Below are 16,928 nucleotides of genomic sequence, written 5' to 3' on the forward strand. Positions count from 1 at the left end.
GTCCCAACTCCCCGGGTGTCACACCAGACACTCGGCGCCAAAGGAAAAGCGGATATGTGATGAGGAATATGTTCAGATTCAGAGTTGATCAGAAGGTGCTTGACGGCTTTGCTCAGAGTCAAGTGATGTATTGGCCTTTGTGGTCCCACTAAATCGTCCAGCGATCGTCCAGGGTCACGGCTCTGTTCCACCTCACATCGTCGTCTCTGCAGGTTCGTCCTGGAGTGGTTTATTATGTTTGGAGGACATTTTTGTATCAAGCTGTCAGCTGGTGAAGCACGCCGGGACCTTTGGTCTGTTGTGAATGGATGTCTCTGAATAATTCATTAATTCATATGTTTTGTAGAAGTTGAATCTTCTGAGCTTTATTATCAGTTACACCACCGCTTCACCACTCGTCCGCAGTCCCAGAGAAAAAAATCTGTTTCCGCGTCGTCTCTCACTCGCTGCTTCTTCCCTTCCAGACTATAATTTCGTCGAGTTAATGCCACTGGATTCCACGTGTTTAGAAGTAAACACGTGGAATCCAACAGTCCTGGGAATTTAGATCCTGATCAATTACGCTTGTTCTATTTTGCACAGACTATTTATTTATACGTTCTCATGTACAGGACAGTAAATGAATACCTAGTTAGCTATGCAGGAACCAGCCTGCCCTCCATGTGACAGCATGTAGCATCTAGTGGCTGCAGTGAATATGACCACAGGAAAGTAGTAAGACACACGAGGTCAATGAAAGGTGAGAAAAATCCTCATATGGAGTTGGGGGGGAGCGGCGGGGGCTGAGGTTTGAGGTCGGTGAACGCGATACCTTCCTCTCGCTCCCGTCAAACGGAAAGCAGTGTTGATTTGTAGCCCAATGACTGCGCATGAATGTTGTTGCAGGACTTCGCGCTGTATGGTTACAGAAAATATACCCAAAAAAAGAGTTTCTTCTCCAATTTTGACATCTTTACATTGTTTTCTTTGAGACTGACAGCTTTGATGGCGGAGCACTGCTTCTGTCTGTTTGTCAGAACAGTCGATGCTCTATCTTTGACTGCTTTCCTGGATCATCTGGATCTGAAGTGTCTTACTCAAGAGCACATCAAGCATTTTTTGAAGCAGCAGCACGTCTCCTCAACACTCTTAACACGTTACGGAGGAGGAGGAGGAGGAGGAGGAGGAGGAGGAGGAGGCCTGTCGTTTGCTTTGCTGGTGATCATGAACGGAAAAGTGCATGCGCAAAAGTCATTTTTAGTTTCATTGCAGTTGTTAATTCACCTCCTGCACTTCAGTGAGACTGTTTCATAACCGGTTCACGCAGAGTATCAGCTGACGCACACGAACACACACACGCACACAAATGTATTCACTATTGAGGTAATAACTTCCTGGAGATCAACCCTAACCCTAAAAACTGACCTAAAAAAAAAGCCTGTACAAACGGGAAAGCTGCAAATGCCGTCCCCAATTAACTGGTCTTATGCCTGTGTCCCCACATGTAAGCAACCACACACACACACACACACACACACACACACACACACACACACAAATGAATCTTGTTAGGAAAATTTCTACACCCTCCTGGCATCAGAAAAATCATCCCTCTGTGTGTGTCTGAGGATCCAGAATATCTCCCCTAAAGTTCATTCATGAGTCACTTCATTGACTTTCCCTGGAGACTTTCAAGGAAACATCAAAGGCGTTCGATGCTCCTCCGCCTGTTGACCTGTAATATGATCGCAGATTCTACGAGAGGAATCACGTGGCCAGCAGAGGCGGCTAAGACATTGGCGGCGGCGGCGGCGGCGGCGGCGGCGGCGGCGGCGGCGGGTGATCTGCTGTTGGGGGCTGTGTCTGCTGACAGGCTTTGACTGATGTGGAATATCCACAACTGGAAGAATTCAACATGAGGTCGACTGACTTGCTCTTTGCTCAGGATGAAATAGGGACTGAGAGAGAGTCTGGATCTGACAGAGACCGTTTTCCCCTTCATGCGTCGTGACGCCAGACTGCAGTAGGAGCCAGCCACGTTTATTTAGCTCAAAGCTGGTGACGACTGATGACTAACAACAGCAAAACTCTCCTAAAATATCTGTTAATAATCTCTGCAAAAGCTAAAACCATCCTCTGCTGTTTTTGACATCTTTTTTTACCCATTTGTTCGCTCAGTGTTCACCAGCTCGCTTGTCCTGGTCCACTCCGGAGCCGTTGTTCTCTAAAAGCTGTCTACCTGGAAGACAAAACACACCTTTTGGGCGAAGCGTCACTTTTACAGAGGGAAGCTGCAGTTGTGCTTTCAGAATAACACAAGGTTCACATTAAGCTAATTGCCGCCGAGCTGGAAGATTAAGGAATGAATTTATGGATGCGTTTGGCTCGTGTGCGTCAGTTTCCAAAAGGGATGCAGATGAAAGAGAAATGATGTCATTTTTTTTCACATCCCCTGCCTGCTTGGCTGCGCAGCCACGTGCCACCTGGAGTTTAGCCTACATTCACACTCCAGAAAGCTAATTAAACCGTGCCGTGGCTTCGATAGGAAGTCTGTCGCAAGCAGCGGGTGCAACTTTCAAGTGGAATTACTTGGAGGGAGCGGAGAAGTAATTTCAGGTATGAAGGGAGGATTGATTCGAGAGTAATTGATTACATTTGTAACAGGATACTGTAGCCGTTCAGTCACCGAGGAGTAGGAACCTCCCGTTATTCAAGATGCAGACGCTCCGTTTCTGTTTTTCACTTAGTTTCACTTCTCATCTCAGACGTTTGCACTTTACCAGCGTCACATTTGGACGAGCATCAAACTGACAGCCGCACATACAGATTACATCTCTGTCGGCCCAGGGAACAGCCCGGAATCCTCTCCTCTGACAGGCTTTAATTTCCCCTTAATGCACCGCTGCGGTCAGAGAGAAACAAATGGTTTTAGGTCTCAGAATCCGCTGACCGAGCCAAAAGCTCAACTGAATCTATTTCGGTGTTACTGACTTCTGCAGAGTCTATAATACTTCTGAAAGCTGTTAACTGTGAAGCTGAGGATGGTTCTTTTACTGCTCAGGAAATCTGCCAGTCTGCAGCTGACCTCCTTTTTCAAACTCCTGAGTTCACTTCCACATGCCGGGCTTATGCTATGAGGGAGTCAACTTAAGTAGTTTAAAGTTGTAATAATGTAAACTGCCTCTGCAACTCATCGCTGCGTCTGACAATTGGGCGCCTGGTGTCAGGCACAGTTGGCTGTTTAGCAGACGCAGGCAGTCCTTCGGCTGTTTTATAGACATTAAGGTTATGAACGTGTCCAGCGCAGTGTCTCACTGGCTCACAGAGACGGAAGTCTGACCGCTGAGCGCTAGAGAAGGAGGGAAGGGGGGGGTTTGCAAATGAGATGTGTGGAGAAGGCAGGTGAAGAGGGAAAAGCGAGGGAATGTGTTGAGAAGAGAGGAGGGGGAGGAGGAGGAGGAGGAAGGTGCCTGGAGCAGATGTAAGAGAATATTTTCCATTTAATCTTGTCTTGCATCTTAAGCTTATGAGAGCGAGCTTATCTTTATGATCTTAGTACTTTTTTGTTTTATAATTCCCTCTTTCAGTTGAGGACATTTTCAGGGATAAATGACGAAACCAAGTAGCTTTGAGGTAATGAGAAAAAAAAAAGAGAGAGAGAAGGAAACCAGGACAGAGTGACGAGAACAAAGGAGGGGCTGCGATTTCCTGAAGAAATCTAAACTAGTGGAGAGGTCAGATTCACCGGTGGACCCGGATCACGCCGTCCCCCTGGCTTCAGCTGACCACCATGTCTGGCTTTTCTGAAATTCTCCAGGACTTTCCTGCACACCTCTGCTTTTATACATTCATGTTTCATGTTTTTGGTTCTCTTTCTGCCGCCTGCTTTCTCAGAGGCTGTGGAACTCCCAGTTAGCTTTGTTGCTCATCTACCAGCGAGCGCACGTGACTGGCATTCATCTTCAGAAGGCGTGCAGGTGATACGTGTGTTATTCCTCAGTTTAATTCATCCACTTTCATGGTCTGTGTATTATAAAAGTTTGAGTGACACCTGTTCCCATAGCGACGGAGCAGCCAGCTGTTAGCAGGATTTTGGCTCGGGTCACTGGGCCCAGATTACTGCTGGTTTTCATCACGATGGAAGCCGACTAGAGCTGGTCGCTACTCTCCAAACGGAGGGAGGTGCTGCTACTTTGACCTCATGCAGGTTGCATTCATTGGGACAGGAAGTCCAAGCCTGGGGTTGACATTTGTGGTAATGAAGCTGCTGCTTGTGCAGGGATTAAAGTCGCTGTTCACACTTGCTAGTACGACAGACCTGAACTAACTGAACTAAGATGTGCCACCAGCGTTCGTCATCAAGTCGCCTGTTCAGGATTATTAAATGAGAATGGGGGGGTGGGGGGTCCTGGTTGGTTATGATAGGAGTAAATGTTCCTCGTTGCGCTCGTCCTCGGTTCAGAGGCCACATTTACTGGGCAGTGACTTGTAGTTGAGCAGGCTGGATTACTCGTAGCAGGATGCTATCGTGGCTCTGAGGGCTCCTCCTGCGCTAAGACATTCACGCTCTACGATGTTACGTAACTTCAAAATAGTACCAGGTCTCTCCAGCCTCCTTGTGAGGTGACAACAGTGGAAATTAGCCACCCTCGACATTCGTTGTCCGATGATGTCAGAGAAGATGAGAAGCCTTCCACGCAAACTAGGACGTGTGCCCCGGGGAACTGTGGTGTTTTCCCAAATGAGGAACAGACTTCCTGTCATCCCAAGTGGCTTCAAAAGAGAGAGATGGAGAAAAATACCCCCGGGGGAACGTGTCCCCCCAGGACCCCCGAGGTGAGGGGAGCTAATCTTGCCTGCCAGGCCGCGTGTCAATATTCCGATGCAGAAACTATTTCTGCTCGATATTAATGATTAATAACGATTACAGCCTCTGAAGTGATTCTGTTATAGAGGAAATGGCCTGAGGTCAATTTCAATTTCCTGCCAGCAATCAATTTTGTTAGTCATACATTTCAAAGCTTGTCCTCAACCCCACAGGGGAGTTTTTATTATAGTTACCTCAGAGAGAAACCTGTCAGCAGTGTGTGTGTGTGTGTGTGTGTGTGTGTGTGCGTGTGTGCACGCACGGACTAAAGAGCAGTGCTCCTGTTTTATATTTAGTTTATTTATATTCGCATTTTGAAGTTATCAAATTAGAAGGGAAAAAAAAGCTCCCAAGAAAGTTTTCACGCTCGCTTGAGGTGGTTTTTGCTCCTTTTTCTGAAGAGCAAATGAAAGCAGGAGCTTGGAATTCAAACGCCGTCGAGCTGAGCTGAGAGTGGACAAGTGAAGGCGCCGCTCAGTCATTTCACAACTGGAAATGACTGAGCGGCCATTTTTTGCTCTTTAATCCATTTATTTAAGCGCCTATCGCTAACCAGACCTTCACCACAACAACGTCTGTGAAAGACTGCACTTTCCACTGAAAATACATGGAGTGACCCGTATTGGCCTTGGGAATGGGAAAGACCCTTCCAAAGAGAGGAGCTGCAGGAGGCAGGGAAGATGAAGGGTTCTGTGGAGGAAAGGAACCGAGTCATGACCAGAAACCAGCGCCGACTCCAGTGGGGCTCACTCTCAGGGGTCTATACGTCGGTGCTAGCAGGGTGCACGTATTGTGTTAGCTCAAAGGCTAACGTTAGCGTAGCCATCGTACACCTGCAGTCACGTGGAGTCTTGGCGTTTTCCCGTCGCCATACTTTTGCTGCATGGTTGCTAAGCAGCCAGGAAACTTTACACAGTGTGACATCACTCATTTATCAGCCTTCCAGTAAAGTGTACACAACAGACAGAATCGTATATGAGAGAGGAACAAAATGAAAAATAGAAGGGATTTTCTTGCGGAGAGAGAAACTGTGTTTGCTGACTGAAAGAATGAAAAAGTGAAAGTGTGAGAGAGATTGAGAGATCATGAAGAGTAGAACAGAGGAGAGGAAAAACGAGCATCACGACGAATGTTTTCTTAAAAAGATTTCTACTCCCTTCTTGTTCTGTGGAAGCTGGGAGTTTTGAAGGCTGGATGAGGGGGTGGTGAGGCTGGGGAGGGAGGGGGAGGCTGGGGGGGGGTAAATGTGAAGCCTCTCCCTTTCTCTCCCTCCCCATTCTCCCGTAGTGTCTCACCTCTCTCGTCACTTCCTTCGTCGGGTTTTCTGCGAGCAGAAAAAGAGGCAGAGGAGACGAGGAAAGAAGAGAAAGTGAATCAGCGAGGGGAAATCTGAGCCATAAATTAGTGCACTTAGAGGAGAGAGGGAGGGAGAGACAGACAGAGAGAGAGAGAGGAATTGGGAGGTGAAGAAGACTGGATGAGGTGGAAGACGAAGGATTGTAGGGAAGCAACTCAGCTGTTCTGCTGGATGATGAGACAAGAGAGGAAGAGCCAGTAAAGTGGAGAGCGGCGAAAGTTGTTCCCTCAGAGACAAAAAGAGTTGAGAGGTGAGAGGAGAGTCACCAAGAGCCCAGGTACCAAGACCGCACGCTGTCACGCTGAAACACTCGGGATGGACAAAGTAGAGCGCGTGATGAAGATGGTGAAGAGGATGTCACCAAGGAAGAAGAGGAGAGAAGGAGGAGGAGGAAGAGGAGGAGGACCGGGAGAGCTGGAGAGTCCAGACACCCTGTGTGACGAGCTCTGCCGCTTCAGCCTCTGCATCGGCGGTGAGAGGTTCCGCAGCCACGTGTGTGTGTGTGTGTGTGTGTGTGTGTGTGTGTGTGTGTGTGTGTGTGATGTGCTCATGAAGTTTGGTGTTGGATCTGCGCGCGCGTGTGTGTGTGTGTGTGTGTGTGTGTGTGTGTGTGTGTGTGTGTGTGATGTGCTCATGAAGTTTGGTGTTGGATCTGCGTGTGTGTGTGTGTGTGTGTGTGTGTGTGTGTGTGTGTGAGAGATACATGGTGTGTGTGTGTGTGTGTGTGTGTGTGTGTGTCAGGAAGCACTGTGTTACTCCAGTTTCATATTTAGACTCATGCACACACGCTGAGGGGATGAAGGCGCGTTTATCACATGCAAATCAGAAATTTCCATGATGTCCATGTGTCCTCATCAGACCGTTCATGTGGTTGCTCAGCTGCTGGTGCTGCTTTGGCTGGATGTGTGTTGAGAGAGTCTCTTAATCTGCTGACACGTTTCTGTCCAGTATCTGTTGTCTGCGGTGACGGCGTTTTCTGTAGAGACGGATCCTCCGAGACAATGTAAAGTCGCTTTCCTCTCACAAGCTTGTTGAGGTCATGTGACTAATGAATCTCTCAGCTGAACAATGGAGGATTTTTCCTACAGGTTGAAACCATCAATCCTGCTGCGGGTTCACAACCCCAGGACAGCGCCTTTGGTACCAATTAAACCGGGTATTTTAATCTGGAAAGTCCCATTTTTAATGATTGGAGAAGTGCTGTTGATACTTAAATGGATAATTGAACCAAAAATTGAAGTTCAGTCATGATACTCAGCCTCAGTTCGTAATAAAACCACGACATCACGGCTCATCCAACATAATCCAAGTGTCCCGAAGGCCAATCAGCTGTGATGTAAACTGACATCCAGGAAGACGCGGTGATTTTCCTCTCCCTCCAATCCCTTCCCAGAGCACCCCACCATCAACACCATAAACACACCAGTCAGCTGACCAGTATGGGGCTGTTCAGTTCGAAGCACCACAGCTACAGCCTGCCTGTAGGAAGAGGGACTGCCGCTAACCAGGAGGAGGAGCAGTACTGCTGAGCCTGATCTGGTGGAACCAGAACACACAGACAAGGCCCTACAAGTGCAGGAAGCTGTCAGGGCAAGATGCAAGCTACGCTACTACCACTACCATTCATTGTGCTAAGCTAACTAGCTAAGCTAAGCTAACTAGCCTGGGTCTCAGCTTGTGTTTTTGTAAAAACCTTGTTGTGCACCTTTAAAGTTTAAAGTTGGGAATGTGTTTAGGACCTCTGCACCTTGTAAACACTCTGTTATGCTGTGACCAGCGTGGGCCTGTAAAACAACACAAGTGCTGCATATAAATGAAATGAATCAGTGGCTGGAACATCTCAGCAGTGCCAGTTTCCTCCAGACGTGTGTTTCCCTGCAGGGATAAGATGAAGTTTTCCTGGGACACTGCTTTGTTGTCTGGTTGCCAGTGTTTGCTGCATTGCTGCTCAGTTGGCTTAATTAGTCAGCGCCACCGTTTAATTAGCCCTGAGTCAGTTAGCGTTGATGCTACAGTTTGAGTGGTACTCATGTTCTTCAAAGCCTATGTAAAGCGACTCTCAGAGAGTTCAAATTTGGGGGGGGGGGGGGTGTTTTTTTTTAACTCGCTTTGATCATACACAAACAGGTCAGCAAAGAAAGAGATGGGAGAGCGCGGTGGAGAACGTACGAGGAACGAGAGCATACAACACGAAATATATTTGTGAGAGAGCGAGCTTCTTTTCCTTTCCCCTCCCATATTTCCTTTCATCAGAAAAGTGCTGCAGCCAGACTTCAAACGGCATTAAACCACCATCAGATCACCAAAGATTACACCGCAGACAAGCAGAGGCTCCATATTCATACGAAGGGTTTGTTTTTGAGGTGTTGCAATATGCCAGGATTGGAAGTGACCTCTTGAAGTAGAAGTATCGATAATGGGAGTGGAATTCATTCGGCACAAGAGGTGAAACACCGGACGCACATCTTGAAATGAAAAAGAGAGGATCTGACCGGTTTGAACACCTGCGAGGAGGGAGGGCTCTTTGGTGGCGTTGGTCTGTTCTCCCGTTCCAGCTGATGTGTGTTGTAGAACACGCGGCGCAAACGTGACAAGTGACAAGAGGCTTGAACCAAGAGACCAGCAGAAAATAACGGCATTTTTAGCCGGTCTTGTGTGGACAGCCTCAGCCTGATGATGCAACCGTTAACGAGCGACGACAAAACGTCAGTGTTTTCATTTCGCTGGGAAATATGTTCACAAAATACAAATCTTAGCTCAGTTTCCATGGAAATGCATGATGAGTGACGAATGTTTTTCATCAACACACAAACAAAATGACAAAAACGGTAGAAGCAACTTAACAGTGAGGCCCCGTGGGGGGCGAGGTGATATCAGTAGTGATTAGGCGTTTTCCTCTGAGCTCGGTGGGCCGTTGTGTGATACCTCATCTCATTAAATCGTTTCTACGCTGCACAGGTTGTCGTGGTGGCTCGTTGTTTGACAGTCGTCCTCAGCACTCGCTGACAATTTGTCACACATCGACTTTTGACCTGCTAGGAATCCGTCAGGCTTCTGAAGCCGAAGTGCTACTCTTCCTCAGCCGAGTGCAGCAGCTGCGAGGTGATGATACGTACGGTAACGTGTGTGTGTGTGTGTGTGTGTGTGTGTGTGTGTGTGTGTGTGTGTGTGTGAGAGAGAGAGAGAGAGAGAGAGAGAGAGAGAGAGAGAGAGGTGAAATGAGTGGATGGAGTGAAAAATGGTTAGTTGTTGAAAGTCTGACGCCTGCTTTCAGACCGGACGGTCACATCGGTCTGACAACGCTTGGTGGCTCAAATAATTGGGAGTAAAAATACCAAATGTCAACCTGAGCTAAGTTTGACTGAGCGCTGGGAATGTGCCATGCAGCAAAAAATTCAAATGTACCTCAGCAGCTGCACAGAAAAATTGGAGGTAAACGGCTCCAAAGAGCTGCGTGCTGTCACCTGTAGATGAGCGATGTGCTCAAGCAGCGAGCCACGTTTGACTTTGCTTCAGGGAATGTTCATGATACAATAGGTGGAACCACACAGACTAAAAAAACCTGCATCGCAGTTGCACTCTGCGTGCAGCCGTGACCTTTGACCTCAGACCACCAAAATCTTTCTGTCTGAAAGCTTTTAAGTTGATAAGTTACTTCAGATCTTGTACGAGGTGAGAAAGATTGGTGTGCCTTTTCAGAGGAAACCAACCATGAGATTTGCACCACCTGGACACTGTAAATACTGAGAACACACACTCACACACACACACACACACACACACATACACAATACATCAAGGACATTCTTAAATGTTTGGTTTGAGCTCAAGGAAAGGTCGTGTTAATGCCTGCGTGGTAAAGCGAAGCATCGCCATCACACAACAACATGGAATTCAGTGGAGGCCCCAAAAAAAAGAGACAAAGCAACAAACAAACAAGTTCCTCTAAGTTTTAGCGGCTGGTTTGTGTGTCGACAAGCCGGCGTCGGTCATCAAAGGCTCGATGACCAAAGCAGCTGAGCGGCTGCATCGCTAAACGTGTGTGGACGCCATGAATGTTTCATGACGCTAACCGCACCTTTCAGCCTGGCTTTGGGCAGGAATCTAAATAAAGTCAGAGTTCCCATCAGATTTTTCCGTCTTGCATTTGCGTGATGTAACGGCGCCTCATGCACGAGGTGAGCAGTTCTGCAGGTTAACACAGAGGAGATGTGTGATCCGGCTGTCAGTTCGTCACTCTGAGCTGGAGTGTTGATTAGAGAAAGACACTCCAGACTCATCGCCCAGTCAGCTGCTGCTGCTGGGAGGTGGAGTGCACACTCAGTTTGTCCTTCACGGGAAAATGTGGGCATCGGCGCCTCCTCCATCGGGGGACTAGTTTTTCTCTTTTTGCTCCTTAAATCCAGGATGTATGTGGGTTTGTCAGGCCTCCCACTCTGGTTAACCAGATTTCGTAGGAGGGGAGGGACTTTCTTCAGACAGCCTCACGTGTCCTCTGACCTGAACCACCTCAACCGGTTCCTGTCCACACAAAGGAGCAGCGACTGGTCCAAGCCCCTCACGGATCAACTAACTTCTTAGATTACATCTGAGGAAGTTTGAATGTTACGTTCACTTGGTTTACTTCCATCGACTGGAGGAAATGATTATGAACCGTAAGACAAACGCTGCGGAACATTTTGGCTCCAGCCGGTGTTTATTTTTCTGCCCTAAAAACCACATTAGCAGTCAACAACACTCGTTTGAAAGTCCGTTTTCATTCCAAGCAAAATAGGATCAGTTATGAGCAATGAACTTGACAGGTGAATTTAGAGATTAATTTGCTGCTACAGCAGACAGAAGAAATTACTTCCCCGCTCTTTTTTTTTTTTGTTTTTTTGTTTTACAATAGCTGAACGAGCTGAAAGGCCTGTTAACTGGAAAATGAGCGGCTGCACATCAAACACAGCGCAGATGGAGGGAAATGTTTAAATCAGCCTGTTGAAAGCTGCTCACAAAGGCTTAAGAGGCTGAACGGCGTCCAGAAGCAGCTAAATACAAAACAGCAGCATCAAACGCACAACAGAGGGTGGAGATAATTGAATACGCCAGTTTTAAAAGGAAAAGGCGATCACAGCAAACAGGAAAGGCACCAAACAGGCAGGTAATGAAATGTGACATGATAAAGCTGCTCCAACGCATCCACACGGCTGCTGGCGGAGGATCCCTGCTAGTCTGTGCACAGACCAACAGGAGGGGTTGGTGCTAACAAACCACACCTCTGATTGGATGGCAGCGCTTGACTTTTATTCTGAATACATCAACATATTCCGAGGCTGTCCTCTCTGGTTTATCGGGCGCCGCGAGGGGGGGGGTATTTTGTGGGAAGTTAACATCTCTCTGGTTCCCTCCACTGAAAGCCAATGAGATTTTTTACACTGGATTTTGGATTATTGCAGGGAATCTTCTCAGCGACCTACAAAAGTTCACAAGACTTACTGAAGTTTTGTTCCAAAGTGATGCTGCGCAGGGCCGATGACCTCAGCAGCGCGACAGCTAAGCTTCGCTAGCTCTCGTAGCCTCTCATTAGCAACCCTGACGTGAACGAATTCAGTCTGGTATTTACGGATCTTCTTACTTCTTAAACGTTAAGGTCTGTGAAGCTTGTGCTGACCTCATTACTTACCTCAGGGAAACGATCCCGACTCCCAGGCATGTTATGGAACGTCATGATGTTCAGTCAGGACACGAGCGTGAACGTGCCGGGGGTGAGCGTCCCGGTGCTTTTAGCCGCCGGTGTGATTCTGTTGAACCGCAGCATATTACAGGACAGTTGAGAGGCGTCCTCCTGAATATTCACGGCCAACGAAAAAGAAAGCAGGCACAAGGAAACAGAAACTGTTCTGCTGCTGCATGAGCAACACGGATGGATGATGCAAGACGATGACACGCCTCTGATGTCATACGCTTCCTTCTGTTTGTGTTTCATTTCTTAACCCTTCTGTCCTCTGCGCTGGGTGCTTGTTAGCTTAGCCTAGCCTATGGTCGTGGATGGGCAGGTTAGCATACATCCATCTCCCCTGCTCCGCTTCCAAAACCTGCAGCTCATCTGATTCAAATGCTTTAAATTGAAGAGACGCTCTGCGAGTGGTTGTTTGAAAACGTCAGCCGTCCTCAATCAAGTCTTCAATCCCAGACGGCCGCACCGGCGTCACTGAAGATGCGTGAGGTCATCACGACCTCCTGACACAGCAGGGAGAGGTGGTGAGACGTTCCCCGGTTCAACAATGTCACGTGACGTGGCGTGCATGTCCCTCTATCGCCCAGCTGCTGCGTGTTTAACATGAACATCACCACTGGCCTGTAGTCACAGTTAAGATTCTACGCGTTGACGCCGAAATCAAGAAAGACAAAGCAGGATGAAAGCTTTATGAATAAAAAGAGAAAAAGTAGGATGCGCAACCATAACTTTGCCCTCCTTCATTGAACAGCGGGGATGCGTTTGCTCTGTGTGTGGGCGGGGGCTGGGGGGGGGGGGCACCCATGAGGAGCATTTACCAGCTAAATTTAGGTGTTAAATCCTCCTTTCCTTTTGCTCTCTCATCTCTCCACCCCCAGTCCTCGATCACGGGCTCTGTGGTTCAGTCTCACCCTCCTTCCTGTCTCCTGCTCTCCAAGTCACTTTCTCTCTCCTCGATCTGCTGCCCTCAATCTCTCCCTCTGTCCCTCTCTCTCTCCTTCTCTCTGGATGATACCATAGCGGCGTGTGGGTGGATGCCTCATTCCCTCCACTCTCTTCCACTAGAAACTTCTTAACTGCTATCAGTGACTGCAGCACCACATGTCATTTCTCCTGCAGCGCTTGCTTTGTTTTTCTCCCTCGGTTTGTGTTTTGATCCGTGCGAGGGTTATTTACAACATGCCGATTGCCGCCGCGTACTTTAAAAACTGCCAAAGCAGCTATGTAGTACAATTTACAACCCTATATTCCCTAAGTTCTGCACAGATGGGATGAGAGTTTAAACAAAAAGCGGCACCTTCAAAAAGTCCTGTGAAGGTTCCTGACTGAGTGAGAGGACCTGGAAGTGTCTGAGCTGCAGATGTGAGAGCTTTTCAGCCTCTTTAAACACTAAGACAATAAGCTTCAATGTGCCCTTTATTGTCTTATTTTGCATAGGAAATGCAAGCGTTGGAAAACAGCACCCACCGATTGTTTTCAGCAGCAACTTTGAAATTGAAGCTGGGAAGAAAAAAAAAAAGCATTGGCACGACTGGTGAGATGAGTCGTGGGTATGAAGAGTGGCGTTTCTGTCAGAACGAGCTCATCTGGTGCTACAAGAGGGCTGAGGAGCAGCTGCGGCTCAGAACAACTGCGTAAAGCTGCTGTCCATGAGGACCAATCAACGTTCAACAGGATTTTAATCCACATATTCATTTTGGATGGAAATGGGAATGTTGACTGGGAACACTTCCCCGGTGGATCGTTCTTCATTTCACAGGTGGCCCGTTTTCATAAATCTCTTCTCGTTGTTTCTCCTAACAGGACATGAGATGTCGATGTATATGGAATGAGAAGCTAGAATTAAGAGGGGCAGCCTGCTACCACGATAGTTCACTCCAACCGATTGGCATCTGCTTGATTTGGGATTGGAGGACAAAATAAACCCTTCAGAAATGTCTGTCATGGATGAATCTTCATCTGTGCTAATGTTTCTCCCTCTAATGTTTCGGGAAATGTTACATCGCCTGAGTTTGAGCAGGTTTTAGCGTTTTCAGATGAGTCTCCTCTCTCCAGTTACAATGATTTACTGCCCTAATTTCACTAAAACCATTGCTTGACTGCACAAATTTAATTTGCATTTCAAGTTCTCACACTTAGGTGTCTTAAAGTCAGGCTGAGAAATTTCTCCGCCTGCATTACTTCTTTGTGACTCCAGCGGTCAGAGCACACTCGCCATATTTTATTAGCTTGGGGCTAAACTTGAAGGAAACTCTCCAAAACCACCGTCACAAACTCTTGAAGGCGTAGGTCACGTCTGAACCTGCTCCATTCCCTCTGCTCATCAAACACTTCGATTTGAGCTAAGATGAAACCAAAGAGCGCTTCCTGTCCGGCCCGACGGTGTTCACCTTTGTGCTGTTGTGAGTTTTCTGACAGATGTTTTTGGACACTTTCCTCGTTGGTAGCCGTGGACCTCCATTAGCTTCAAGCTGTTAAAATGCAGCTGGTGTTTTCTGACTTCTGGAGTCACAAAGAAGTAACGCAGGAAGAAAAAGACGTCTTTGTGAGTTGAGGACACCAAACTGTGAGTGCTTGAAAGGCAAATTGCTCTTTTGACTGAGGTAATGATTTAAAAGCAGCACATAAGTCTGCATTTTCTGTCACAAATGGAAAAACGCATCTCAGAATGAACCTCACCTCTCCCCCTGTAATTGCTGTCACAAAATCCTTTGAGAAGAACCTCTCCTTAGCGCTCATCCGACTCACTTTGTGTGCGTTTTGTTCCATGTTTCACTTGGGTGGAAGTATGAGGCAAAGCTACACAGCCAGTTTGATCCGGACGCGTGTGAGTGTGATGATGGCGTCTCATCATGATGGCGTCTCATCCTCAGCTGCAGTTAAACCGATTTTAGGCAGATCTTCCCCGCTGGGGAACCACAGCTCCTGCAGGCACTCTCTGAGACTTGAGGATTGTAGTTGAAGAATGACTCTCGTCTCAGCAGCAGATGAGGTGGAGAGTACCCGCCAGCCATCACTCAGTCCAGAATACTTGAATACTACAGAGTACTTGTTACTGGCTGAGGTGTTGAGCTTGTACGCAGTCTTGTTTTTGACTACTTTGGCATCATGGTGAGGTTTATTCCAAGTCTCCGGTCTTTGCTCGTGCCCAGCCTTGTTAATCAAAACACGAGACTGAACACAACAGCACTGTCAAATATCAAACAGGCTTTAATTGTATGGCAGGATACGCTGATCTGGAAGCAGCTGCTCACTCCTCTCAGTTTCCATGTCAACCACCAGAGAACAAAACCTCTCGACAGCAGCGACTGTAGCTCCCAGTCAGTTATCAGACTCCACCGTCGAACTGTTCGATTCGCTGCTGAGGGTGGTGATTCTCTCGGCTTCTGCTCATGTGCCTTATTCTCTCTGCTCCTTCTGTAACACACCGTGATGTTCACAGCACTGCATAGCAGAACCTTCTACCTGACGAAATTACCCTCCAGTGTGGAGGGTTGAGACCCAAAATCTGAGAGTGATATTTCACCCAAGAGGTGACGTACGCCTTCCTCTCCCCGTTGAGTGCCTTGAACTCACAAAGACGTCTTTTCCTCCTGCGTGACTTCTCGGTGACTCTGGAATTCATAAAATCTCAGGCACGTATTTTTTTGCTGGAAGCTAAATGGAGACTGACTCTGAATAAAAACTGCTAAACTGTCCAAAACCTCCGTCTGAAAGTCTCAAGTGTGTCATTGGGTGTAATCCTTCTTCATCCAGCTGTATGCTAAATAATCCACAGACAGGATTTCAGCACAAATTAAAAAAAAGAAAAAGTACATTGCGAGCGTGAACAAGTTCAAGTTTGTGCCACGCCAGAAGTTGTTCTTCTTTGTTGGTTTTTAGGGCGAAGTATTAGTAGTAGTCAGATTTGCTTCCATCTTCTGGCAGTGACAGGTACTACAACAGTGGACCCCAGCTGCTCACGTTAGCCTCTGTAGGAACTTCATCCATCGCTTCTGTTGCAGCTGTAAGAAGACGGACGAACTGGTTGGCATCACACGACCCTGTGGGGTTCACCGCCGTAATACGTTCCATTTGTTTTGGCAACATTTAAAGGTCCGGATAAGTAACAGATATGCATCCTTGGGGCTAATGGGAAGTAGCCTTCTCCGCTCAATACTGTACCCGTAATGGGAATGTCAGATTGTGATGTAACAGACCAGTATATCAGTATCACACCAGTACAGGCTTTTCTGTAAAAATAGCTGAATGTTGGGTTGGATGTGCCCTCTTAACAAACCCTCGCCATCAACTCTCCACTGTGGGATGGAATGGCCACTTGTCTGGATGGGTACTTGACGGGCCTGAGGTCGGCTGTGGAGGTTGATTGTTGGCAGCTTGCAGACACAGAGTGTGACTCTCTCTACCAACTCAGTAGGCTCTGACAGCAAAATTGGCAATTTGCTTTCACTCTGAAGTGTCTGGGTCAAGAGGTCAACTGGCTGGCAGACAGATGATTGTAACGAGATAATCCAACCACGTGCCACCACCCACTGACTCCTGCGGGCATGAGAATTAACACGCACCATATTTGACTCGCGTCTGTGGCCAGCAGGGAGAACACGTCTGGGGAGGTCCGTCTCGCTGTTTCAGTCATGCCGAATGGGAGGTTCTGAAGGTCCATTTCGGGAGATTGAAGATTTGCCCTCTGCTCCTCTGGGAGAGTTTGGCCGCTCTCATTTGGACTGTCAGTGAAACTGGCAATGTGAGCCTGGCCTGGAACATGTGAGGTCAACTGATGTCACCCTGCCCAGGTGGAGGAGCTGGTGGAAGGTGAATCCTGTTGGAAGGCCCGGCGACGGAGAGGGAGGTGCTGCTAAAGACTGAACCAGGAGGCGGCGTGACCCCCCAACGGTTGCTCAGTGAGGGGCCTCCTCCAAAAGCTGGCTCGCCAATAAAAGCTCTCACTTGACTTGCGGCGTACCGCATGACAAACTACTTCCATCCATCCATCCATTTTCTACCTC

General features: G+C 47.8%; 1 protein-coding gene across 6 annotated transcripts in view; it reads left to right on the top strand.

The window, feature by feature from the left end:
* The window catches only part of grip2b (glutamate receptor interacting protein 2b), a 203,955-nt gene that overhangs the window by 61,735 nt on the left and 125,292 nt on the right, over window positions 1-16,928 (top strand). For 3 of the 6 annotated variants that reach the window (XM_086200297.1, XM_086200298.1, XM_086200299.1), the window contains exon 1: window positions 6,246-6,675. The exons of the other annotated variants lie outside the window; for them this stretch is intronic. In XM_086200297.1, the coding sequence (XP_086056423.1) occupies window positions 6,519-6,675 (157 nt within the window). In that variant the 5' untranslated portion in view covers window positions 6,246-6,518. Of the gene's footprint in view, window positions 1-6,245; window positions 6,676-16,928 lie in introns of those variants that run through there. 6 annotated transcript variants of the gene reach the window in all.

Source organism: Aulostomus chinensis, chromosome 3, assembly GCF_037954235.1.
Source record: "Aulostomus chinensis isolate RoL2024-O1b breed Wild chromosome 3, RoL_Achi_v1.0, whole genome shotgun sequence".
Taxonomy (NCBI): Eukaryota; Metazoa; Chordata; class Actinopteri; order Syngnathiformes; family Aulostomidae; genus Aulostomus; species Aulostomus chinensis.